Below are 26,730 nucleotides of genomic sequence, written 5' to 3' on the forward strand. Positions count from 1 at the left end.
CAACCTTCAATTTCACTTCAATCTCGGGGTACACCTGAGACCTCTTTCTGTCCCCGCCCACCCTTCGAATCAGATTTTGGATTGGTTCACTTTGTATTAATCCTTAGTTTTATTGGTTAAAAATGACATTCCTCTGCGCAGGAGATGGGGAGTGAACGCTTGCAAAGCCAATCAACTTTGAGCATTACCAAAGTCTCTCCGCGACACGAGCTCACGTGATCAACCCTCCTTTGGGGAGTGGCGGAAGAATCGAGGGTTGGGGCCCTCCCCCTCGGACTGCGGCAGAGTCCGAGCCACGCTCCAAGAAAGACAAGGGCAGGCATGGGTGCGTAAGCGCGAAAGCAATGACGGAATTCTTTCGCGACGGTGGCTGGCGCCTGCGCAATGCGTAGGAACTGGGCCTCCTGCGCTTGCGCAGTTTATTGGGACGGGCGGTTGCTTGTTGGTTGTTGTAGTAACGGGGGAAGCAGCCGTCGGTGGCGGTGGTGAGCCCGGAAAGGGGGAAGGAGGAGGGAAGAAGCGCCCGGAGCGGTCCCTGCCTGCCTGACCCGAACCATGGGAAGATGAGACAGGTACTTGCGGCCTCTGAGCCTCTTGGCTCCCTTGGGGAAGTGGGTTCCGGCCACCCTGTCGGGTAGTTGTGCTTCCTCTTCTGGCTAGGCTATGGGAAGCCTCTGAAAAACCCCGGAGACTGAGTGCCTGATTTTCGGAAGCGTTTGGGGATCAGAGGGGTGACTGCCTCTTATTTCCTTCTGGCAAAGCAATTGTAGGGTCTTCTTTGATCTCGGGGGGTTGAGGCAGGAACGAAAGATTTCCAGGCGAAGAAACTTCGCGGCTGGTCCCGTCAGGACCTCAGTTTCAATGCTTACGGGTCGTAAGGAAACTTTCCTTGAGTCAGAATGGGGAGGCGGGGAACTGTCCTAGGTTGATCAAGAGAGAAAATTCCAATCGCAGGTTTGTGACAGCTTGGTAAAGTAGCCAGTGCAAAGGGTCCCAGTTGACAGACAGGCTGAGACTTTGTGGTTAACTGGTCCACGGTCACACTATTACCTCCCCTCTCACCAAATTCCCTTTTACTCTCCTTGACAATAAGTAGCTCCACCCTGGAAAACTACGTGTAGTCCTAGATCGCTCTCCCTTTCCCTCACCTTGTGTAGTCTTAGTTGTCAAATTCTCTCGTTTCTACCATCGCTAGTACTTGCATCCCTTCTCTTCTCGAGTACTGCAACTACCATTGGTGCAAATTCTCATCACTTCATGCCTGGACTACTGCAGTAATAGCCTGTTGCCTCAAAGTTTCTTCCTCAGTGCAGTCCATCTTCCATTCAGCTGTCAAATTAATCTTCTTATACAGCTCAGTTCTGACCATATCACTCCCTCCTCCACCCCATTCAGGAGTCTCCAAAGGCTTCTTATTACCCCTGGGATCGAATATGAATTACTATTTGATTTTTAAAGTCCTCATAACCCTTTTTACCTTTCCTATCTTCTGACATTTACTCCCCTACTAGGCTTTCCAGTGACACTGGGCTCCCTATCCCCACCCCAATCCCCTTGCCTTCCTCAACCAATCTGGGCATTTTCACTGACTTTCCCAAACCCCATACCTAGAATTCTCATCCTTAATCATACTTACTAACTTACCTTTCTTCAAGTCTCAACCCTAAACCTGTCTTCTGCAAGAAGTCTTTCCCAGACTTCATTAATCTTAAAACCTTCCCTCTGAAACTATTCCCAATTTATCTTGTATGTATTGTGCTTGTACTTAGTTCTTTGCAAATTGTTTTCCCCACTAGCCTGTGAGGTTCTTGAGAGCAAGGATTGCCTTTTGCCATTCTTTATATCCCTAACACTTAGCATAATGCCTAACACACACTAGGCATTTAATAAATGCAAATTGACTTTAATACTAAATGTCAGAGCTCGAACCTACATTCTAGGTAGGTGGCACAGTAGATAGAGTGCTGGACCTGGAGTCAAGAAGAACTGAGTTTAAATTCAGTTTCAGGCACTCATTGACCATGACTCTGGGCAAGTCATTTAACTTCTGTTTGCTTCAGTTTCCTCATCTGTAAAATGAGGATAAATAATAATAATACCACCTGCCTCCTAGTGTGGTTGTGATAATCAAATGAAATAATAATTCCTTTTTTTTTTTTAAACCCTTACCTTCTGTCTTAGAACCAATACTGTACTGTGTATTGGTTCTAAGGCAGAAGAGTGGTAAGGGCTGGGCAATGGGGGTTAAGTGACTTGCCCAGAGTCTCACAGCTAGGAAGTATCTGAGGGCAGATTTGAACCCAGGACTGCCCGTCTCTGGGCCTGGCTCTCAATCCACTGAGCTACCTAGTTGCCCCCTAAAATAATAATTACGCTTAAGCACAGTGCTTTATAAATGTTAGCTATTATTATTCATCCAAATTGTTTCACTTCCATTCCAATACTTCCTATTACATTAGATGCAGCATTCAACATGGTTCAGTTGAAAGATCCTGGGGATATAGGTTCTAGTCTCTCTTTTGTCACAAACTTGCTGTATGATTTTGAGTAAATTACATCACTGGACATTATTTTCTTTGAAATGACAATCTTGGATTAGATGATCTCCAAGATCTCTTCCATCTTTTATATTCTTTAATTTTGCATATTCTCTTATGGGAGATTCTATAAGGACCAAAAATCTTCCATCAGAAATTTCTCCATGGTTTGTGGAGAAAGGTTGTATTAAAGAACAATAAGGTCTCATTTGCAATTTCCTGAATGAATTTTAGATTTAGGAAATTATTCTTTTGGCCAGATTGCAATATTTGTACTGTGTCACATAATATAACTATCTTCCTGGTCTCATTAAAATCTTGTTGAAAATTCTGATTTTAAAATAATTAGGCTTAAGATAAATTTTTTTTTGCATTCTAGATAAACATCTATGGGTTTAGCAAGAAGGACAGCTTTAAAGTATGTTTGATAGCATGGCAGCATGCAGAAGAGAAAGAGCTCTGGATCTGGAATCAGAGAAATTGTATTTTAATTATGACTTTTTCACTTACTACCTATGTGAAATTGGACAAATGACTTAACTTTTCTGGGCCTCAGTTCCCTGAATCTGTAAAAATGGAGAAGTTGAATTATTTATTAAAGTACCTTTCTGGGTTGAAATGTGTTGATTTTTCAGTTTTATGATATAAAGCCTTGATCCCGGATTTTTCCTCCAATAATACTATACCTGTTGGATTTACTTTCTTTGTATCATGTGGGAATTCTGTTATCTGAGTGCTTGCCATAGAGATATTCCAGAGGAATAATGCTGAAAGTGTCAAGGGAATAGATTTATATGCTTACTTGAATTCAAATGAACTTGCTTTTACAGTTAGATTAAATTCTACCTGCAGCAATTCTATCAGTTCTAGACAACTAACACTATCCAAACTCTATACCCTTATACTTTCTCTGGTACATATTAACTCTGTTATAATATAAAAGAAAGAGAAACCCAACCAAACAGCTTTTGAAATATGTATAGCAGACTACTACTTTTGAGATCATTTGCTATTTTTGTAATATACTTGAATCAGCTCATTGCTCAATAATATAAGCTTCTGGAGGTCAGGGTCCTAGTTGCATGTATACATGGCACAGGACTTAGGATACTGTTACATACTTAACAAGTAGATAACTATACCCCTTTACAAAGGAATTGACTTTCTTTTTGTTGTCTAAGGGTGCTTTTCTTGTTAATTATCGCAGGAAACTGTGCCACCCAGATTATTTGATCCAGTGAGCCTGCAAAGAAAGGTCTCTAGGGCCCCCGTCTGCTGACTGCATGAAAAACCCTAAAGGAAATGCCAGTCGTGATGGCCCGGGACCTGGAGGAAACAGCATCATCCTCAGAAGACGAGGAAGTGGCAAGCCAAGAGTAAGTAATAGCAAGCATCCAGATTATGTAATCTGCTAGTTTATTGTTTTCATCTCTTTCATATTGGTCCTCTAGATAAAAGTCTTTTTCTTAGATCCCTTTCAGTTTCTAGAAGTTGGAAAAGATCACATTTCTTTGAAAACTCTGGACTTTTGTTGATAAATTTTCTCTAACACATTGTGTATGTACCTTTGAATTTTTAGTCAGTTAGGAGTCCATGAGACCAGTGGATCATTATGAGAAGTAGGTCTGTAAACTGTCACCATTTTATGCTTCATCTTTTCAACAGTCTCTGTAATTATAGAGAAATTAAAACATGAAAGACCAAGTGATTTTTCCAAGGTCACAAAGTCAGGAAGACTAAGACAAAACTCCCAATATTCCTGCATTTCCCTAGTCAGTTGAGTCATATTAATTTGTGGATCTTTTTTAGATTGAATTAGATTACTTAATTATTGGATCATTGAATTATCTAACCCATGTCATTACTACTACTATTACTTTTATTACAGATAACATTTATATAGGGCCTACTATGTGCCAGGCATTATGCTAAGTGTTTTTACAAATATTATTTCATTTTATGTTCATAACAATCCTGAGAGATAGGTGCTATTATTATTCCCACTTTCCAAATGAGGAAACTGATTCAAAGAGGTTAAGTGACTTGCCTGGGGTCACAGAGCTAGTAAGTGTTAGAGGCCTGGATTTCTATTCAGATCATTATTATTTGAACTAATTTGTTTGACTCAGAAAACGAAGGAGACTCTTTTTCTTAGAATAAAATCTGACGTTTCAGCCTCTCTCAGATGTCTCAGCTATGCTCTGTTCTGAAGTAGTAAATAATATTTAAGTGAAATAAATCTTAAAAACTTAATAGCCTTTTGTTAGGAAGTCATTCACTGCTGAAATGACTTAGAAAAATTTCTTTAGACCTCTAAGATTCAGGATTCTAGGCCATTTAATGTGAACAGAAATAACAGAGACCTATTGACTTTTAGTCTAGGATGTTTTAAGTGCACATCTTCCTCATATCACTTCTTCCTGTAAGCTTTTTGTCCCTTCAATATTACCTCCTTGACTATCTCACAAAGCCTTTTCTTTCTGTTTTAAGGATTATTCCTTTACTTCATGGCCATTCAGTGTATCAGTGTAATCAGAAGTTAGGCTTTTCTAGGTATTTGCAAGAGGATTTCACAAATCTATCCCAACTTGTTTTCTTGAGGATAAATTTACATTATTGTTGCAAATTTAATTTTGACTAAACTAAGCTATTAGCTTATATCAAACTCTTTTGAATTCCTTTTTGCATTGACATTGTCTTTATTCATTCTTCTTCAGTTTGTATTACAAGACTAAGAGAAGAAGGGAAGGTTGAATTGGTAGTAAACTCTAGATCACCATAAAGTTTCCTTTATCTTAGGGACCTCTAGTCCATTCCTTTGCCCTATGGGGCAACCAAGTCTGTGGGATTTACATGGTAACAGGGATCCACATGGCAGATGAGGTCCACATGGGAAATGGGATCTGGAAAGTTTCTATCACACCAACTCTCTTTAGATCCATGGAATTGATTTATTTATTGTTTATTCATTTATTTTAAAGCTTCCTGGTTGGTATTTCTCTTACCCCAAGGCTAGTGCAGCCATTATGTATCAGAGGTGAGACTTGAACCAGTCTTCTTGACCCCGAAGCCAGCTTTCTATCCATTATATTAGATACTTTTCACCCATATTCCATTGTTTATGAACTCCTCCCCATCCTTTATATCTTTCATCTTCTGGCACTATTAAAAACCTTGATTTCTTTTGAATACAAAACATCCATAGTTGCTCTCTTCTTCAATGTTCCATTGAGTCAAAAGTCCAAAAGAAAATGCCAACACATTATTGTTTCTTACTGTCACTTTCAAACCAAAATACTCAAGTATTCAACTTTAAATTCCATATGTTGAGTGCCTCTTTGTGCAACATAGTAGAGCATATTGAATAGAGGATCAGCTTTGGAGCCAAGGAAACTTGGGTTTGCTCCCTTCTCCAACTCATATTAATTGTGTGACCACAGGCAAGTCATTTAATCTCCTAGTGCCCTAGGCAGTTTTCTAAGACTTTAAGTTATGGATCAAGAGATGTTAATATCCATTTGTGGAAGAGGTTTACACATCTGTAGTTCCCTACCTTGAAATCACAGTTCTGGGATATGGGTGAGGGGTTGTCAAAGAAGTCCAAGGAATTTTACCAGGTACTATTGATATTGTGACAAAAACAAACTTTGCCATCTGATTATATTACCCTGTTGATGCTAACTCCTGACCTAAAGGTTACTTGTTTGTCTTCCTCAGAGACTTTAGTACTTGACTTTTAGTCTTCCTTTACCCTCTAATTTGTATTGTAGAGTCCTGTGAGTGATTTTAGTATTCATGTTGATAATTTCCTCAACTTCCATGACTACTTTCTTCCACTTTGCTTATAGGGATTCAGCATGATTTTAAATTATTCTACTTCTAAGATCTTGAACTCTAAAATTCCTTTCTCTGCTCACAGTCTCCTTTTTTTCTTTTTTAAACCCTTACTTTCTGCCTTAGTAACAACTCTTAAGACATAAAGGCAAGGGCTAGACAAATGGGGTTAAGTGACTTGCCCAGGGTCATACAGCTAGGAAGTTTCTGAAGCCAGATTTCAATCCATGCTCTCCCAACTCCATGTCTGGTACCCTATCTACTACCTAGCTGCCCCACTCCATCCTTTCTAATCTCACATAGCCACATTGAACTTCTTGAACCTACTCCTCACCATCATCTTGACCTCTGGTCCTTCAAACCTTCCCTTGTCCTCCCAGTGTCTTCATTGCTTCATCCTTTAGTTACCCATTCTAACAATGCATTGACCTATATACTCTTGAATTTCTTGCCCTTTTGTCATTTCATGTGTCCTACCCTGATAATCCCTTCTACTGGGTCACTTTCACCGTTTGCCTTTCCTGCACTTGTAACCCTGAACTCCTGATCATTCCTAAAGGAAGCCAAGATTGAAACTGTCCTCACTGTCTCTCCTTTTCCTCAGATTCAAAGTGAAGATAGGGACTATTTGGTTTTACATTTTGGTGTTTCCAGTTCTTAAAATAGTACCATCACATCACAGGCTTTTAATATATTTATTTAATTTACATGATTTGCAGATCTTTGCTATTAAATTGGACCATAAGTCTCTTCCTGTTTATATAGGTCCATTCCAATTCAACAAGGTTTTATTAAGCACCTATTGAGTTTGAGACACTGTGCATATAGTATTAATGGAAATACAAAACTCGGATTGAGATAATTCCTTTCTTAAGGAGATAAATCAGACCTTTAATCTAGTTTCATGAATCTTGTGGTAAATAGGTATCAGCTTCTCTAGAAAAGTTATCTTTCATTGTACAGACTTTTGGAATTGTGGGACTTTAATCCTGTTAAAAGTTAGGTGATTTGATCTGAATATCTCTTACTAGGGACATCTTTTTTTAAGTCTATGCATGTCTGGTCTTTATTAAAATAGTGCCAATTGTTAGTTACTCTGGACCATGAGTATAAAAAAGTTTGGGCAGCTTTTGCATTAAAGGGAACATTTTTTGCTTCAGTTAACATAGTAACAAAGTAAGTAGTCATTTCTATGTTTTGCTCAGTGTTAGGATATACATTTATGCTACTGCTATGGACATGTTCATTCCTTTACTTAATTCACTCAAAATTGATCATTTTGATCCCTTAAAGAGCCATATTTGTGTGATTTTTATAAAGATGACAATTTTTATTAACAAACATTTGAGTGCTTAGTGTGTACAAGGGGCCGTGCTAACCACCATCAGAGGTAAGAAGAGCTTATGTTTATATAATGTTTTAGGTTTAGCCTTTTACATGTCATCTCATTTGATTTTCACCAGCTCTAAGAAGTAAGTGTTACTGATTTTATGCCCATTTTACAGATGGTGAACCAAGTTTCTGAGAACTTAAATCACTTATCCAAAGTCACATAACTGGGAAGTATTGAATCTGGGACTCTAACCCAGTGGTTTGGTTTTTTCCACTCTAGTGTGCTATTGCTCTTATACAGAGAGACAGAAGGCATTCCATTCCTTAAAGAACTTGAAGATCAGACATATGAAAGCAAATTATAATACAAAATGATGAGTTGTGTTACGAATAATATTGATATAGATGGATATATTGAAAATATTTAATAGTTTATTTAAAGCCATATTGGTAATTAAGAAGACCATGTGCCTGCTAAGATCTAATTCAAATGCCCCGCCATTACCTCTGCCCACCTGGCTTGTTCCGCAAGAAAGAGAGCGTCTCAATCAAGTTCTGAGACTTTATACCTTTTCTACGTAATCACACTTCTTGCCCACATGTATTACACAAGAGGAATCATGGGAAATGTAGTTCTCAAGTCCCCTAAGTGTCCACAGGAAGTTTATATCATGGATCTTGATATTAATACCAAACACCCCAAAGAACCCCAAATTCCAATAACACAGTTGAAAGGGAGAGAAATCACTATGGGCTGGAATGATTAGGAAAGACTTTGTGGAGGAATTGTTAATTACATAATTAGAGGAAAGCAGGGAGGGCTTTTAAATCAGGAAAATAATGTGAGCAAAGAGACAGAGGCAGAAACATGAGTGATTCTCATCTTCATCTTTTGGGCATATAACTTCTCAGCATTCAATCTTATTAACAATAAAGTATTTCCAAAAATATTTTTTGCTTATGAATATTTTTCTTTGTCTTTGAATTTTATAGAATTACCCTGTTGTTAGATAGCACAATAGTGCCAGTCTGTAACTAGAGATGGATTTGGCAATGGCTAGCTTGTCTCCAAAGCTGGTGCCCAAGCCTTCATAGGAAAGTGCCTACTTCTCTTGTTTCCTTCAAACTGCCTTCAAAACATGGGCCAAGGTTAAAAACATAACTAAGTCCAAATGCTCTTGTTTGTGGGGAAAAAAATATCTTCAAATCCCATTTTGTCATAAATGGTCATTTTTTACCTCAAAGAACAAAAACAATAAGCATCCACATTCCATCTCTAGAAAGCTAACTAGGATTGGTGCCCACATTGCTTTCCTCACTAAGGAGCTGCTGGCACCTTGCCCTAAGCATGACAGCCATTTTATTTCCAAGAATGATAATCCTGGCAGCCAGAATTTAAGGTGTGGATCCTTTTGTACTTAGTTTGGGAGTGTGAATGTTGGCATTGAGACTTGGTGGTATGGACTTCGCTAAGAAGTTGGATGTATGTGAGTTCTGCTGTTAATGCCAAGGGTGTTGCAGACTTCTAAATTAAAAGTAGTATGAAATTCTGTTCTAATGCCCCCATCTTTGTATGAGTAGGCTAGGTCACATTCCCCAAAGAGCCCAGTTTGCTTTTCAAGTCTAGATGCTGAAGGTACATAACAATATGAACATTTAATTAGGGAGATTTGCTGAGTTGCAAAGGATGTCAGAGGTCATCTAGTCCAGCTTACTCCCAGACAAGAATTCCTTCTACAACATCTTTCCCAAACAGGCATCCAGGCTTCATTTGAAGACCTTTAGTAATGAAGTCCTTTTCATCTCCCAGAGTGGTACATTTCCTTTAGAATAGCTCTACTTGTTAGGAAGTTTTTCCTTATTTTAAGAAGTCTACCTCTTTGTAATTTCTACCCTTTGTCATAGTCCTGCCTTCTGGAACCAAGCAGAACAAGTCTGATAGCACTTCCACATGATAAGTACCATTAGATATTTTGAGACTGTTTTTCTTCATGGACTTAAAGTTTCTCTTTTCTAAGCTAAATATCCTCATTCTTTAAATGGAACTTTTTAAAAAGTAGATTTTTATTTGTATCTTTTATTTTTAAATTTCCTAGAATTAAATTGTCTCTTGGGGACAGATAGAAGGCACAGTAGATGCAGAGCCAGGACTAGAATCAGGGAGACCCGAGTTCAAATCTGGTTTCAGACACTAGCTGTGTGATCTTAGACAAGTCACTTAACTCTGTTTGCCTTGTTTTCCTCATCTGGAAAGTGAATTGGAGAAGGAAATGGCAAACCATTCCAATATCTTTGCCAAGGAAACCCCAATGGGGTCATGAAGAGGTGGATACATCCGAACAACAATAGCAAAAGAAATTTCCCTTTTATCCTGCCTCTTTTCCCCATCTAGAGAGCTATCCTTTATAACAAATAATTTCAACACAACTTTTTATGGCACTAGTTTGAGTCTCTTCATTATTCTGATTGACATAAACTATGCGTACCAGCAATGCAGCAAAGCTTTCCTTTTGTCATTGCTTTTGACACATGATCAGTCTTCTTTTTCCCTTTTACTTGATATTATTCCATCTACCTTCCTTTGACACATACTGACTCTTGGACTCTAGGCGAGTCTTTTATTCCTGTTGCTGCTGTCATTGCTAAGTTTATAAGGTTTTAAAATATTTTTAAGAAATTCTTTTTCCAATTTTCTTTTTCTTTTAAATTTCAAATTCTCTCTTTCCCTTCTCCTTCCACCCAGTGAGAAGACACTCAAAATGTAACCCATTGCATATATGTATAGTCATGTAAACCAAATTCATAAATTTAGCCATTTCTAAAAACATGTGCTTTGATCTGTACTCAGAGTCTGTTCTCTAGTTTGTGGTAGGTAGCATGTTTCAGCATGAGTCCTTTGAAGTTGTGGTTGGTCATTGTGCTGGTCAGTTTCTGAGTCTTTCTGAGTTGATTGTCTTTATGATGGTATTATTGTATAAATTGTTTTCCTGGTTCTACTCTCTTTCCTCTGCATTAGTTCATATAGGTTTTTTCAACTTGTTTTTTTCCTTCATTGTTTGTTGTTGTTGCTGTTTAGTTGTGTCTGACTCTTTGTGACTATTTTGGGTTTTCTTGGCAAAAATACTGGAGTAATTCACCATTTCCTTCTCCATCTCATTTTCCAGGTGAGGCAAATGAGGCAAATAGGGTTATGTGACTTGTCCAGGGTCACACACCTAGTAAATTGTTTGTGGTCAGATTTGAACTCAGGAAGATGAGTCTTCCTGACTCCAGGCCTGGCACTCTATCCTCTGTGCCACCTTGCTCCCTTATTATTTCTTAGCACAATAGTATTCCATCATATTCATATACCATACCTTACTCAGCCATTTCCCAGTTGACAGCCATCTAATCATTTTAAAATTTATCGCTACCAAAAAAGCAGCTGCCATAAATATTTTTGTACAGATGGTTCTTTTTTAAAAATCTTTTTGGGGTATAGATCTAGTAACAGTACCACTGAGTTAAAGGATATGCACAGTTTACTGGATTTTGGGGTCACAGTTCCAGATTGCTATCCAGAATAGCTGGGCCAGTTCATAGCTCTACCAACAGTGTACTAAAGAACCTATTTCTCACAACCCTTCTAACATTTGTCATTTTCATTTTTTATCAACTTAGCCAATCTGATAGGTATGCAATATGATACTTAAGAATTATTTTAATTTATATTTTTAAAATGATTAGTGGCTTAGAGTTTTTTATATGACTATTGATAGCATGGATTTCTTTCTCTAAAAACTGTCTATTTATATCCTTTGACTATCAATTAGGGAATGATTCTTATTCTTATTAATTCGACTCAGTTTTCTATATCAATTAGAAATGAGAAACTTCTGGCAAAGTATTTTTCCCCTTCGCCTCCCCCCTCCCCCCCCAGTTTCCTGTTTATCTTCTAATTTTAGCAGCATTGGTTTTGTTTATGCAATAACTTTATTTTTATGTAATTTATATTATCCCTTTTAATCTCCCATAAACCTCTCTGTCTCTTGTTTGGTCATGAATGTTTTCCTTATCCATAGATCTGACAGGTTTTCTAAGACTGTGAGCTGATAAGCAGTTTCTTAGTTTCATTGGTAGAGACAATTCCTCTATCAGGAGTTCCATATAGATTTGAGTCCATCTCACCCCATAGGTAATTTGTCATTGAAAATATGCTGTAGAATATTGTGTCCATCATTCCCAACATTTTCTCTGTTGCTCTTTGAACCACTTGGAGTTTTAATTCTTTAATTCTAATTCTGTTTTGGGTCAAATTCATCCATTGGGACAGCTAGGTGGCACAGTGGACAGAGCACCAGACCTGCAGTCAGGAAAACTCATCTTCCTGTGTTCAAATCTGACTTCAGATACTTATTAATTATGTGACCCTGGACAAGTAATTTAAGTGTATGCCTCATTTTCCACATGTTTAAAGTGAGTTGGAGAAGGAAAGGGCCAACCCCTCCAGTATCTTTGCTAAGAAAACCCCAAATGGGGTTACAAAGAGTCAGTCATGATTGAAATGACTGAACAACATTGTCCATCTGTGAACTAGTTCAAGATCATAGAATCATAGATTTAGATCTAGGAAGGCCCTTAGGGGTCATCTAATCCAACCTTTTAATTTTCAAATGAGGAACTGAGGCAAAAAAGGTTAAATTATAAATACTAATGTACCTAACACAAAAGATTGGCTACACAATTATGTGCCTTAGCTTTCACTTCTGGAGCTTGATGTAATTAACACAATATTATCTTTAAATAGGAACATCTTAATCATTCCTGTTCCATTTGTATATCCTTTATGACAATAGCAAACTACCCTATTGAGTATATATCTATTTTATACTTAGATTGACAACAAGAGGCTAGTTGAACAATTTCTTATTAAGCAGTAAGCATTAGGTTTTTACTTTATTCTAGGCTCTGAGCTAGATAGTCATAAATGATCTAGGAATCTTGTGTGATTTTAACCTATGCATGAGATACTCCTTGTTAGAGAAGAATCTTTAAGCTTTAATTTTGTTCTGCTGTGCCAAATGCTATTTTTTCCTAATCAATAAATAATAACTAGGATACTGAAGGATCTTATATTTTCTGCATTTTTCAATCAGTTGTGTGACTAAATATGTGGTCTAACTATAGAGAGAACCATTTGTAAAACCTCTCTGTTCCCTTCTCATATTTTCATCAAGAAAAACATCAACACTCATATACATTGTTCTCATAAAGATTAGAAAGTAGGCATGAGATTGTAGTTATTTGTGTCTCCTTGATCTTTTTTTAGTAATGATATTATTCATCTTTAAAATGTGTTGTCCTCTGTTTTATCTATGAAACTCTCATTCTGCTCTGCTGTAGAGTCTCCAAGAGTTCATTCTCCACCAATCTGTGATTGAAGTATTGATATGATAGAGGAAAGTAACTCTTTAAAGGAAGAACAATAATGTATAATGTAAGAATAAATTAAATTTATCACTTTAAAGTTTACAAAACATTTATCTCACAAATGTCCTGTGATGTAAGTAGTACAAGTATAATCTCCATTTTGTAGAAGAGGAAATTGAAACCCAGAGAAATCATGATCAGCCTACATTTTGGTATGTGTATCTTAAGACTGAATTTGGTTTTTTGCCTGCAACATAATAGGATTGACTTCCTGAGCTTCCATTCTAGGCTTTGCTCACTTGAATTGCTTTCTAACTGTCTCTCAGAATGTAACTGTACAATTGATTTTCTTCAGGTCAAATACAGGACTTTATATTTATCTCTATTTAATTTCTTTTTTTGTTTGTTTATTTATTTATTTTTAAACCCTTAACTTCTGTGTATTGGCTCCAAGGTGGAAGAGTGGTAAGGGTGAACAATGGGGGTCAAGTGACTTGTCCAGGGTCACACAGCTGGGAAATGTCTGAGGCCGGATTTGAACCTAGGACCTCCTATCTCTAGGCCTGACTCTCAATCCACTGAGCTACCCAGCTGCTCCATCTCTATTTAATTTCATCTTAACTTCTGTATACCATTCCAGCCCATTGAATTAATATTTTATCATGCAGTATATCCCTCTGGGCTTTGGGTCATAGTTGTCATAAGCATACAAGTTGTATCTCTTCATACATGTGGTTAATAGAAATCTCAACTGAACAGAGCTCTAAATAGAGCCCTGCAACATCTAATCAAAGATGAACTCATCTCTTTGTTGACATAGATTCATTAGTCTACATTTTAGATACAGTAAGCCAACTCATCCAAAATCCTTCGGTCTTATGAGTAAGGAGAGGGGGCATCTGGGTGGCTCAGTGGATTGAGAGCCAGGCCTAGAGATGGGAGGTCCTAGGTTCAAATCCAGCCTCAGACACTTCCCAGCTATGTGACCCTGGCAAGTCACTTAACCCCCTTTGCCTAGCCCTTACTGTTCTAAGACAGAAGGTAAGGGTTAAAAAAAAAAGAGTAAGGAGAAACTTTGTCAAATGTTTTCTTAAAATCCAGATATACTATGCTCATGCTGTTAGTTTAGTAACTATCAAAAAAAGAAATAATGAGTTTGAGTGGAGCATGTCTTGTAAACAGTTTTGGCATAGTAATATTTCCTTCTTGCTTTGCTTTATTAATAATATTAAATGTACTTTGATTTTCATTCCTACTGTAGAATAAAAGGAAAATCCTTTAAGATTCTGTTATCTTTGTGATGAAAATTTTCAAAGAATTCCAGACCTTTAAAAAGATAATTCCTTCTTCAGAATCCTTTACATTTAACATCTAACACCTTTTAATATACCTTTAGTACAGATGTGGCTGAGTAGTTTCCTAAAAGCATTAAAATTGAGTCAAGGTCCTAATTCCATTTTAGAAGAAAATAGAACTTGTTTAATTTATTTCCTCTAAAAAAGATGCTATTTAATATAATATTGAATCTAAATGCAGTTATGTGAAGCACAGTAAGATTCATGGGATTGCAGATCTAGAGCTGGAAAGGACCTAAAGGCTATCCAATTTGCCTCTTTTTATAGTTTTTTGTCTTGAATGCCTTGGTATCGACTTATAAGGAAGAATGATTGTGAGAGCTAAAGAGGTGTATAAACCATGGCTTGTCTACTCAGAAAATCTAGTCTTTTTGTATGGTAACCAAAGATTATTTTTATCATTTCAAGGGATCATCCATGCATTATGTGGACTGGAGGCTGCAGGAGAATTCCTGTCTTAGTGTTCCATGCAGAGGCCATTCTGACAAAGGACAATAACATTCGAGTAATTGGAGGTAGGTGTTATTGCTGGCACCTTATTCATCCTTTTGTGACATTTCCTGAGTATTCTTGGCATACTTTGTCTTGCAGAAGCTGAGATTACATAGAGGTGGGGAACGAAGACTTTCTAGGTGACAGTTATTTTGATTTTCCAAATTTGACAATGATTTTTCATCCTGGATTATTTTTCCCATATCATCTTCTCTTGTCACTATCTAGAGCTGTAAGTCTAATGGTTAGTCTGTAGTTATCTACTGGTTAGGGATATGAAGTGGATATTTTCCCCTTTCAATGGAATTTAAACTCTGTTCTTGAAGTGCTAGGAAGCTCTTTAGAGTCTCTAATCTCCTAACAGTGAGGCGAGTTCAGGAAAGGGTCATTCTCTACTTGTGGGATTTGCAATCTCTCGACTTGTACTTCCTCCTAATCTTTCCAGCTCATTAATATTAAGGGCACTTAGTTCAGTAATATCAGCTGAAAAATAGAAGAATTGAAATTTTACTACTCTTTAATGAGAAGCTTTATCTGGATGTAACAATAGATATGCTGTAAATGAAAAATTAAAAACATATTGCACAACAAACAGTAGACACCTCCTATAGAAGAAAACATTATGTTCCTAACCTGTCTCTGCTTAAATGTTTAAGTGATCGCTTGTATTCCATAGCAAGAAATAGACCTCTCATTTGGAATTAACTTCGCAGGACTTGACTGCCCACAGGAACCTCATCATCCTGCCAATTCACATCTACCTTTGTTCAATACCCTCTGCTCCTATCTGGGGCAAAGAGCTCCTCCTAAGACTTCCCTTAAAGAAGGCCATTCAGGCCAGCCATCTCTTTGTGTCCCACCTAGTGCTTCTACTTTGGACTTCTTAATTGTGCTTTCATGTTGGGTACCTCCTTTCCCTTCATAATTTTTTTTCACGTGTTGTCTTCGTCCATTAGATTTATAAGCTCCTTGAGGGCAGGACTGCCTTTCTTTTTTGTATTTGTATCTCCAGGGCCTAGTGCAATGCCTGGCATGTAGTGGGCACTCATTAGATGTTTATTGACTGTTTGACTAATATGCCCACTCTTTACCTGCAAAATGAGGGGATTGGATAGCATCCAAGGTCCCTACTATGAAGGGGTTGACATTCTTAGACAGTAGTTCTGTTTCGAAAGATCTAGGGGTATTAGTGAAATATATGGGAGCCATGAAAGCTAATGCATTCTGTGGTTGTAATAAGAGAGTCCATAGGGTTCTTGAGTAGGCAGGTATATAGTCCTGTTGAATCTAATCTTTACCAGACCAAATCTGAAGCAGCACATTCAGTTCTGAATGCCAGTCTGGGGAAAAATGTTGACAAGTGGTTGTATATGAGATTTTAGTTTAAGTATAGGTTGTGCCATGTGTCCTCTGAGATCCCTTCTGATGTTTTTGTATTTCTCTGAAAGGCTGTACTTTATAGTTCGGAAAAAAATCTCATTCAACAGATATGTTGCCACTTTGTCCAGGGAGTCTCTTCTCATTTTTCAGACTCCTTTCTTTACATGTTAATCTCTTGATTTAAAAAAAAAAAAGAATACTCTAAACTCCTGTTCACAATTTCTATGCTTAGGCGTTTTATGTTTCTGGCAGGCCTCTTCATTATACTAACAAATTCAAGTAGCTGATTGTTTAATTATTTTCTTAGTGAAAAAAACAATTTGTTGATTTTTACTTCAATTACTTACCAGTTTTCTGAATTCTCTGTGTAATCTTGTGATTTCTAAAGTACTGGGTGACTCAGATACAGTATCTGAGAGCTATCTGGACAATTCATCATCTTGTGATTAAATCTTCTGTGAAATAGATCTAGATTTTTTGTTTATTTTCTTTTTACTTTTTGTCATCTATCTTGTATTAGATATCAACATTGTTTTTTATCTTTTTATTTTTGTAAGCCGTAACAGTTCAATGCTACATTAAGCTTCATTGCTCTTAGAAATATTTTTATGTGATATTATTAATTTCCTTCCTGTTTTATTAGGACTTTAAGTATGTCTTTTTACAATAACATGTTCTTGAAAAATTGTATATATAGTGAATTTATAAAATTAGCTTATTTTAGGCAGCTCATACTTGTTTATTTGAACGTGGAGGTGATGTATTTGTGGGTAGATGGCAAGATCAAGTATATGACTATTTTTGAGTGTAACTGAGATTGTGAGGGTGTGGGTCATTAGGAATGAGCAAACTGAGGAACTAGGAGGTAAGGATGCTTGAGAGAATATTAATATTTATATCAGGTATGAGGTATGAGCTAAGGAGGAAAGATTCTGAGCCAGGTATTGAACTCACTAAGGAAGGAAGGGGTAAATCGTGGAGGTCTGTAGACAGAAGCTACACGAATTTTATTGGGTAGTAGATGTGGATTGTATAGTCCTAAAAGAAGGTGAGGTTATTGAGTCGTGGTAGGAAGAGAAGTTGGAAGTGGTATTGGGGAGCAAGGAATACTGTAACTCCCTTTTCTCAGTTAGTAAGGTGGGGATAGTGAGTGCTGAATAGTATGGCCAAGTAGCCTGAAAAGGGCTTGGCAAGCTCTCATACAAGAGATTCTAGTCTTTCCTGAACACCTCGTATGCTTCTGTAACTTATCCTTAAAACTATCTGTATTCAACCAAAACTGTTCCCATCAAAGTTACTAACAATCTCTTAATTGCAAAGTCTAATGCCCTTTTCTCAGTCCTCATACTTCTTAGTCTCTCTGCAACCTTTGACATCTTCAATCATTCTCTTTTCCTTGATACTCTATTCTCTAGGTTTTTAAAAATTTTTATTTTTATTTTAAACCCTTAACTTCTGTATATTGGCTCATAGGTGGAAGAGAGTGGTAAGGGTGGGCAATGGGGGTCAAGTGACTTGCCCAGGATCACACAGCTGGGAAGTGTCTGAGGCCGGATTTGAACCTAGGACCTCCTGTCTCTCAAACCACTGAGCTACTCAGCTGCCCCTTCTCTAGGTTTTTGTGATACTACTCTCTCCTGGTTTTCCTCCTGTTTATCTGACTGCTCTTTGTCTGTCTCCTTTGTTGGATTTTCTTTTAGGTCATGCTGGCTGACTTTGGGTGTCCCATAAGGGCCCCATTCTCTATTTTACTTGATAATCTCATCAGCTGCCATAAATTCCATTTGTCATCTCTGTGCTGATTATTCTCTGAGCTCTATCTAGCTCTGACCTTTCTCTTAACCTTCAGGTTGTCATCTCCAATTATGAGTCTTGAACTGGATGCCCTGCATATATCTTAAACTCATCACATCCAAAACTTAACTCATTTTCCCCATTCCCAACCTTCTCTTTTTCTAACTTCCCTATTATAGTTGAGGGCACCACCATCTTCTAAGTCACTCAGAATACCTTAGGTGTCATCCTTGATTTTCCCTCTGTCTGACCACCCTTATCCCCTACCATCCAATCTGTTACCCAGTCCTGTGAATTTTACCTTAATAACATCTCTCATAATATTCTTCTCTGATACAATTTGTTGATTTTTACTTCAATTACTTACCAGTTTTATGAATTCTCTGTGTAACCTTGTGATTTCTAAAGTACTGGGTGATTCAGATACAGTATCTGAGAACTATCTGGACAATTCATCATCTTGTGATTAAATCCTCTGAGAAATAGATCTAATAGACCACTCTAGTGCAGGCCCTTGCTACCCCATGTCAGGCCTATTGTAGTAGACTTTTTCTTTCCTTAAGTTTGTTTGAATCAGACCAAGATCTATCAGCTCACCATTTGACCCTACCTCATTGAGAAAACAAGAAAAACAAAATCTATTGGAGTCAGAGCAAACTTTTTCAGTGGCCATGTCCTAAAATAGATTTGTCTCATTCTACATTCTGAGTCCTTCACCTCTATCAGAAAGTGGGTAGCATGTTTCATCATAAGTTTTCTGGAATCCTTATTGGTCAATATGAGTTCAGCACAACAGTTTACAATCACATTCATATAGTGTAACCCATTCATACACTACCCAGTTTATGGTCATCCCATCAGATTCTTGTTTTTTGCCATCTCAAAAAAAAAGCTATAAATATTTTTATACATCTTTAGCAATGTTTTGCATTAGGCCTAATCTTTTCTTTAATCTACTCTTATTTCAATCTCTCTCCTTCTTAAACTCTTTTCTCTCCTATTTCTCTGTTGAATGAAAACATTTCTGTATTCAGCTGTGGTATGCATAACTTTTCTTCTTTTGATCACTTCAAATGAAATTGAGATGCTAGTGTGACCTGATCTGCCCCCTACCCTCTCCTCCTTGTTTATATAGATGTTTACTATATAGATGTCTACTTGTGTACTTTGTTTGAGGTAATTTTACCTTTCCTATTTAAATTCTTTCTTTCTTGCTGTTGGCAATATTTTTTCTTTGACTTGGAAGCTCTGGATTTTGGCAATGATATTCCTAAAAGTTTTCATTTTGAAGTTTCAGGAGATAATTGGTATATTCTTTCTTTTTCCACTTTGCCTTCTGGTTCTAAGAGATCTTAATTAAAAAAAACAACCCTTATGTACTGTCATAGAATTCATTCTAAATATTGGTTGCAAGGCAGAACAGCAGTAAGGCCTAAGTAATTGGGGTTAAGTGATTTGCCCAGGATTCACACAGCTAGGAAAATGTCTAAGGCCAAATTTGAACTCAGATCCTCCTATCTCTATTAAGCTGCCGAGCTGCCCTAGACAGTTTTCTTTTAAGATTTCTTGAAATTTGATGTCTCCATCAAGTACTCCAATGATGCTTAATTTTTTTCTTTTTGATCTGTTTTACAGGTGAGTTTTTTTTCTATGAGATACTGTGAAAGGGAATTCTTTATTCTCTTTGTCTATTTTGAGTTAATCAGTCAAGAAACTCCTACTTAACCCCTACTTAACACTTTGTTAGCCATCAAGTAAGAGAATTCACAAATCACTTACTTGGAGAGCTTCACCCTTTTAACCCTATCAATCAGAAACTTGTGAATCCTTTGATAAGAGTTGACACCTTCAGAGGATGAGAGGTGAATCCCACAGAGCAATGCTAGGCAATTTGGAAGCTGTGATTGGCCTCTGTGAAGAGGGGAAGGGACAGGAAGTAATGTGGAAAAAGGACTATAAAAAGTCCTGAATGATTTTGGCTTGTGTCTTTGGCTTTAATCTTTGGCTTGGAGCTTTGGCTGGTCACCTGCCTTTCGTAGGTGACTTTGGACTTGGACCTCGGCTTTGACTTGGGACCTTAGCTCTTGGACTGTTTCTTGGGCGAGTGAGTAGCTGGCCTTCCTTTTCCTGGCTTCTGGAGAGATTAGTTCCAGAGAGGCCTTCCCCTCTTGGAGGAGGCCACGTGGGTATGGGTCCTCAAGTTAACAAGCCCTGCTGGGCTAAGCCAAGCACCAAAGCAATATTTAGTGTGATAGGCTAGACATATTCTCTACCCTCTTTTTTGCCTTTCTCTACTTTCACTCTTTCCACCTCTTGTAAATAAAAGCTATTAAAAGTCATTTTGACTTGAGCTATAATATTTTAAATCAGCGACAACCATATTATTTTAGAATTCTCATATATTTAGTCAAACCCTTAATTTAATTCCTTACAATACCTTACATTTTCTTCTGTTTTTTTTTTCAGCTTTTTGATTCTTTTAATATTTCTTGTTGCCTCATGGAATCTTTGGCTTCTATATGGTCCATTTGAATTTTCAGGGAGTTTGTTGCTTGAGCAAACTTTTGTACCTCTTTTACTAAGCTGTTAATCTCTTTTCCATTTTCCCCCCTTTTTTTAAGGAAACATGGGTAAACACCTTTTATTCACACTTTGTAAAAAACAATAGCAAAAAAAGAACAGTTATACCTTGACTCTACTACACCAATTCTACTGGCTTTTCAATGTGCTGATTATAAATTGGATGTTTGATGTCCACACAACTTTAAAAACCAAAACCAAACAAAGAAAAAACACTTTAAATAAAAACCGGGTCCCAGACAAGAATTCAAGATCAAGGCTTTAGAAATTTAAAGTGAAAATACTAGAATTTACAAACTCGTCATGTCTTTTATCCCAAAATGGTTAAACACACATTTAAGTGCCAGGATTTTATAATAAAATTTTAAGTCATTGTTGGCAATGACTCATCAACTGCATTAAAAAATGCTCACAACATTACAGCAATTTTCCCATTAATATTCATACAGTGCCCTTTTGTTTCCCTAACTGCAGTTGAAACAAAAGCAGTTAGACAAAGCTCTTTGGAATTCATTTAATTGCTTTTTAAAGATGAGAAAATGGGGAAAGAAAAGATAGGTTAACTTTTCAAGTTAAAGTTGACTTTACTTCTCTAATCTACTAATGACATTATGAGCAACAAACACAGAATATGATTTAACTTAAGCCTTGCTTTTTTCCATTTCTTTCTTCCTTAGCTCTCATTTTCCTCCCCCAATTTTTTCTTCAAGTGTTTTCATTCCATTTATGAAGACATTTTGAAATTTAAAAAAACAAACAAAAAAAACTACCCTTTCTTCATTTAGGAATTCTAGTTGAGTTTGTACCCAAGCTGTGTTTTAAGAATTTTTTTGCTTGAGGTAATGCTTATAGATATTTTGGAGTTATTCTCTTCTTTGTTGGGGTCTTGAGCATCCCTGCTACTTTTTTTTTTAATGTTTTATTTTTAGAAAAATTTTCCATGGTTACATAATTCATGTTTTTTCTTTACCCTTCATCCCCTCAACCACCCCCCCACATACACATAGCTAACTCGCATTTCCAGTGGTTTTAACATGTGTGGCCAGTCAAGACTTATTTACATATTATTGATAGTTATATTGGTGTGGTCTTTTCTGGTCTACATCCCCAGTCATGTCCTCATCAACCCAAGTGTTCAAGCAGTTGTTTTTCTTCTGTGTTTCCACTCTTGTAGTTCTTCCTCTGAATATGGGTAGTGTTCTTTTCCATATATCCCTCAGAATTGTCATGGGTCATGTCATAAATTTTTAATGGTGGCATTCTTTTTTGTTTGCTCATTTTTCCAGACTGTTTTCTGACTTCAAATTTTCTTAGGGCTTGGCTCTATGACACTTCTGGAGTGAAGTTTTGGGCTGGTCCTCTTTTCTACTTTCTTGGGGTAATGATTGTTTTTTTTATTTCAGGATCTCAGGAACAGACCAGGGACTTGCAGTCTATCAATATACCCCAAATAGTCTGACCCAAGGCAGAATCTGCTGCCTTCCTGGTCTGAAGTCTGCAAGTTTGTGACTGGGGTTTGCATCTGAGAGAGAGTAGACTGCTACTAGACTCTGTTGCTATCATCCAACAAGGAAGCTATGTTGGCTCAGAAGAGCAGAATTGTAGGTTCCCCTTTGGTCTGGGATTCTTGTCCTGGTTATCCTTTGCAAGTTGGGCTATATATTAGAGATTAGATCCTGCTTTGCACTTGGAGATAGAGCCAGTTTTATAGAGGTGAAAAGGCTTGGGTATGTGGTTATCTACATTCCCTTCATGATATGCATACATACATAGATATATATTTTTATACACACACGTGCACGCACACACACACATACGTACATACATGGTCTGTGATTTTTCCTCCTCCCCAAATATTTGGTTTTCTTTCCTTTTTCAGTCACCTTGAGAACTGATTCATCAGTACCCTCAAAATTATGCTGCTTCCAAAATGAACTTTTCTGTGTATACTTGGTATAGTCCTATGTTGGTGAACCTGTGGCACTATGCCAGAGGGGGTTGCTCCCCTCCCTTCTCCACGTGCACCCGAGGACATTTCTCACATGATCTGCCTCTCTGCCCAGCAGCCCAATGGAAGTGCTTCCTTCTTCCCCTGCCTGGCGTAAGGCAGGGGACTTACATGTAGCATGAAGTTGCAATTTGGGCAGTTGGTCTCTAAAAGGTTTGCCATCACTGGTATAGTCTATCTGGTATTTCATTTTTGTTTTATTCCATTTTTTTTCCTTTTTTTCCTGTAGCTTTTCAGAGTTTATAATGCTAGAGTCCATATATATAGAACCCCACTGTTGTTGAGGGAAGAAAGTATTTATAGCCATATTTATAAATCTTTTCTATTTTTTATCTATTCATTATCTTTCTTCCAGTTTCATTCGTAAGTGCTGTCAGAATTGGCTATATCACCAATAAACTTTTTTTATATAAACTTTTATTCTCCTTTCACTGCTTATTGAATTTAGAGGCAATACTTCCTGTATTATTAGAGAGGCTACTAAGTTTAGACAAGTAAAGTGACTTTTTTAGAATAACAACAATCTTTTATTTTTAAATTTTTTTATTTTTCCCCTAATTCCCTTCATTTTTTATTTGAAGAGCTTTATTTTATTTCAAGAACATGTAGAAATAATTTTGAACAATTGTTTTTTGACTTTTTGTAATTCAAAAGGCTCTCTTTCCCTCCCTCTTCTTCCCTACTCCCAGACAGTAAGTTATATCAGTGTTGTCTTTGAATACACATTTCCATTTTTCTCATGTCGTGAAAGGACATATTGCACATAGAAGGAAAAACTCATGAAGGAAATAAAGTGAAAAATGGTATGCTTTAATTTGCTTCCTATGTGCATTGTGGGTCTCTTGGGGTTGTTTTGGATCATTGCAATGCTAATGTTAGTTTAGTCCTCCAAAAATGATCATTGAACAATATTTCTATTACTATATACAAGGTTCTCTTGGCTCTACTCATTTCACTTTGACAATGATCATTTATAACCTAGCATTTTATTTTATTTAAATTTTTTTAACATATTTCCCCCCAATTACATGTAAACATAGTTTCTAACATTTTTCAAAGAACATTGAGTTTTGAATTCCCTCCCTTCCTCATCCCCCCTCCTTATGTAGATTTTGTATGTGCAATCATGTAAAACATTTTTTCACATTGATCTTTTTGTGGAAAGAAACTTGAAGAAAAAAATTAAGCAAGTGAAAAGTTTACTTTGGTTTGGAATCAGACTCTTATTAGTTCTTTCTCTAGGAAGCAAATGGCATTTTTTATCTTTAATCCTTTGGTATAGTTTTGGATCTAGTATTGCTGAGAATAGTGTGAAAGGGAATTTTTTTATTACTTTTGTCTATTTTAAGTTAATCAATCAGGAACTTGAAGTACCTCTACTTAATACTTAATAAGTCACTAACTGTTGGAAGCCACTGAGAGAAATAGGGTCTCTAATAAGTATTTTTATCTAGACCCCATCAAGATCAACACAGATAGGCAAAGCCCTGCGTGGATTTTTGTGGCCTGAAAATCAGGACACAGAACAGATGGTTTTATCTAAGATAAAAATCTGGACTCCTCTCTGTGACTCCTTTTACGACCAACACCTTTTCTTATTGGAAAGCATTATAATCCAATTTTCTAAGATAGCTTTAAGTTTTTAGTAAACCAGCAGTTAAGGAGTTAATAATTTTTCCCCAAGCCAAGAAAAAGGCAGGTATCCCTTCTCCCTGCTTCCAGACATTTCAAGTATACTACAGGCAGGCACAGACACCTCTCCCTTAGGTACTTTTCTAATGACTTGAACACATCCCACACCCCACACAATCTTAAAGCTCATTTTTTAATGTATCTTTCAAAGTATGGAAACTTTTATTAAAATAGAATGTTAGATAAAATAAGTCTCAAAATTTAACCTTGGACCCTTGTCTCATCCTGGTATAATCTATGTGTGAAAAAACTTGTGTGAGATAATTCTGTAACCTTGATCATCTTCACAGCTGCAAATTCCTTTGTGCTTTGTGTGAAATGGTTTTTTGAATACTGTATAAAATAAAATAAATCTCAAGCTCATTGCTGGTCGGAGCAGCTTTGAGCTAACCATTAGTTCAGCTGTTCTCAGTCATTCTGCTTTGTTCTTATTGATCAGATGCCATTAAGCACCATTCAAAATCCCTGTTTGAGCTGGAGAGTTCACACTTACTTAGTCATTAACACACTTAGTCCTAAAAGACCACAAGCATTGCTCCCTTCCCCCACCCAGTGCTAGGCAAATTGAGAGTCTTTGATTGGTTCCTGAGATGTGATAGACCAGCCTACAGTGAAAGGAAGGAGAAACCAGAGAGACAGGAAGTGATGTGGAGAAAACTGCTTATAAAAGCCAGCCAAGGAATTCTGAGGTACTTCTGCTGCCTTTGTGGCTCTTGCTGAAGGAGGACTTCTGGGTTGGGGTCTTCTGTGTTGGAAGGATTCTTCTGCCTTAGATTTCTGCATTGGAGATTGATTCTGTGCTAGTAAGACTCTTGCTGTAAAGACTTACCATGACTCCTGGTTGGAGATCAGGACCTGAGGGAGCCTTTGTTGGAGTTGGAAGTTGAGCTGGATTTCTTTGGATTGGCAATTACAGAATATTTAGCTTGGCAATATTTTCTACCTCCTTCCTACATTTCCCTCTTTACTATCTCTACCCTGCTGTAATAAAGCTACTAAAACTACTAACAGACTCCAAATTTAATTTTGAACTTTTTTAAACAGTGACCACAATAATTCTTTTTAACTCATAAATTTAGTCAAAACATTTTTAACCCTTGCAATAGCTAACTTATTCACAGTTTTTAATTGTATAGTATTCCTGTCATGGTGTACAATATTCTCTTGGTTCTGCTTATTTTACTCTGCTTCAGTGTATTTAAGTCTTTCCAGGTTTTTCTGAGTTCCTCCTACTTATCATTTCTTATATAGGAACTTCCTCTTTTTGCTTTTTTTAATTTCTTTGGGATACAAACCTAGTAAAAATAGGATCGACCTTTGGACATAGGTCTAAATTGCTCTCTGGAATGATTGAATCAGTTCACAACTCCCCCAGCAGTGAATTCATGTCTCAATTTTCCCACACTCCCTCCAAGTTTTGTCATTTTCCTTTTCTGTCATATTAGCCAGTCTGATAAGTGTGGAGTGGTACCTCAAAGATTTTTTAATTTTCATTTTTCTAATTAATAGTGATTTATAGCATTTGTTTGCATGATTATAGAGAGTTTTAATTTCTTTGCTTGAGAATTTCCTGTTCATATCCTTTGACCAATTGTCAATTGAGAATGACTTGTATTCTTTTTTCTACTTTAATTAATTTTTATTTTTAAATATTTTTCAGTGGTTACACAATTCAGTTTCTTTCCCTCCTCTTTTCCCTCACCCCCCTCTAGGAGCCAAAAAGCAATTCCTTTGGGTTGTACAAATCTTATCACTTGATACGTATTTCCATATTATTCATTTTTGGTATAGAGCAACTTCTGTCTCTCTGGTTTCTCCTTCCTTTCACTGTAGGCTGGTCTATCACATCTCAGGAACCAATCAAAGACTCTCAATTTGCCTAGCACTGGGTGGGGGAGCGGAGCAGTGCTTGTGGTCTTTTAGGACTAAGCCCACATCACATACCCATATATATATATATATATATATATATATATATATATATACATGTGATAAGTGATATAATGTTTTTCTTTTGCATTTCTATTTCCATAGTTCTTTTTCTCAATGTGATTAGGTTAGCATTCTTTTCCAAAAGTCCTTCAGGAATGTCCTGGCTTGTTGCAGTGCTACTAGTAGCAAAGTCCATTATATTGGATTATTCCACAATGTTTTACTTTCTGGTTCACTGTTCTCCTGATTCTGCTCATTTCACTCTGCATCAGTTCACTGAGGTTCTCCGAGCTCATATAGAAATCCTCCAGATCATCATTCCTTACAGCACAAATAATATTCCATTATATACCACAATTTGTTCAGCTATTTCCCAGTCAAGGGA

At 37.0% G+C, this 26,730-nt stretch overlaps 1 protein-coding gene across 1 annotated transcript in view; it reads left to right on the forward strand.

The window, feature by feature from the left end:
- The first annotated feature begins 3,839 nt into the window (after window positions 1-3,839).
- The window catches only part of TTLL5 (tubulin tyrosine ligase like 5), a 318,095-nt gene continuing 295,204 nt past the window's right edge, over window positions 3,840-26,730 (forward strand). Inside the window, exons 1-2 of the mRNA XM_044664952.1 lie at window positions 3,840-3,913; window positions 14,876-14,982. Of these exons, the coding sequence (XP_044520887.1) occupies window positions 3,840-3,913; window positions 14,876-14,982 (181 nt within the window). The remainder of the gene's footprint in view (window positions 3,914-14,875; window positions 14,983-26,730) is intronic.

The sequence above is a fragment of the Gracilinanus agilis genome, chromosome 2 (genome assembly GCF_016433145.1).
Source record: "Gracilinanus agilis isolate LMUSP501 chromosome 2, AgileGrace, whole genome shotgun sequence".
Lineage (NCBI taxonomy): Eukaryota > Metazoa > Chordata > Mammalia > Didelphimorphia > Didelphidae > Gracilinanus > Gracilinanus agilis.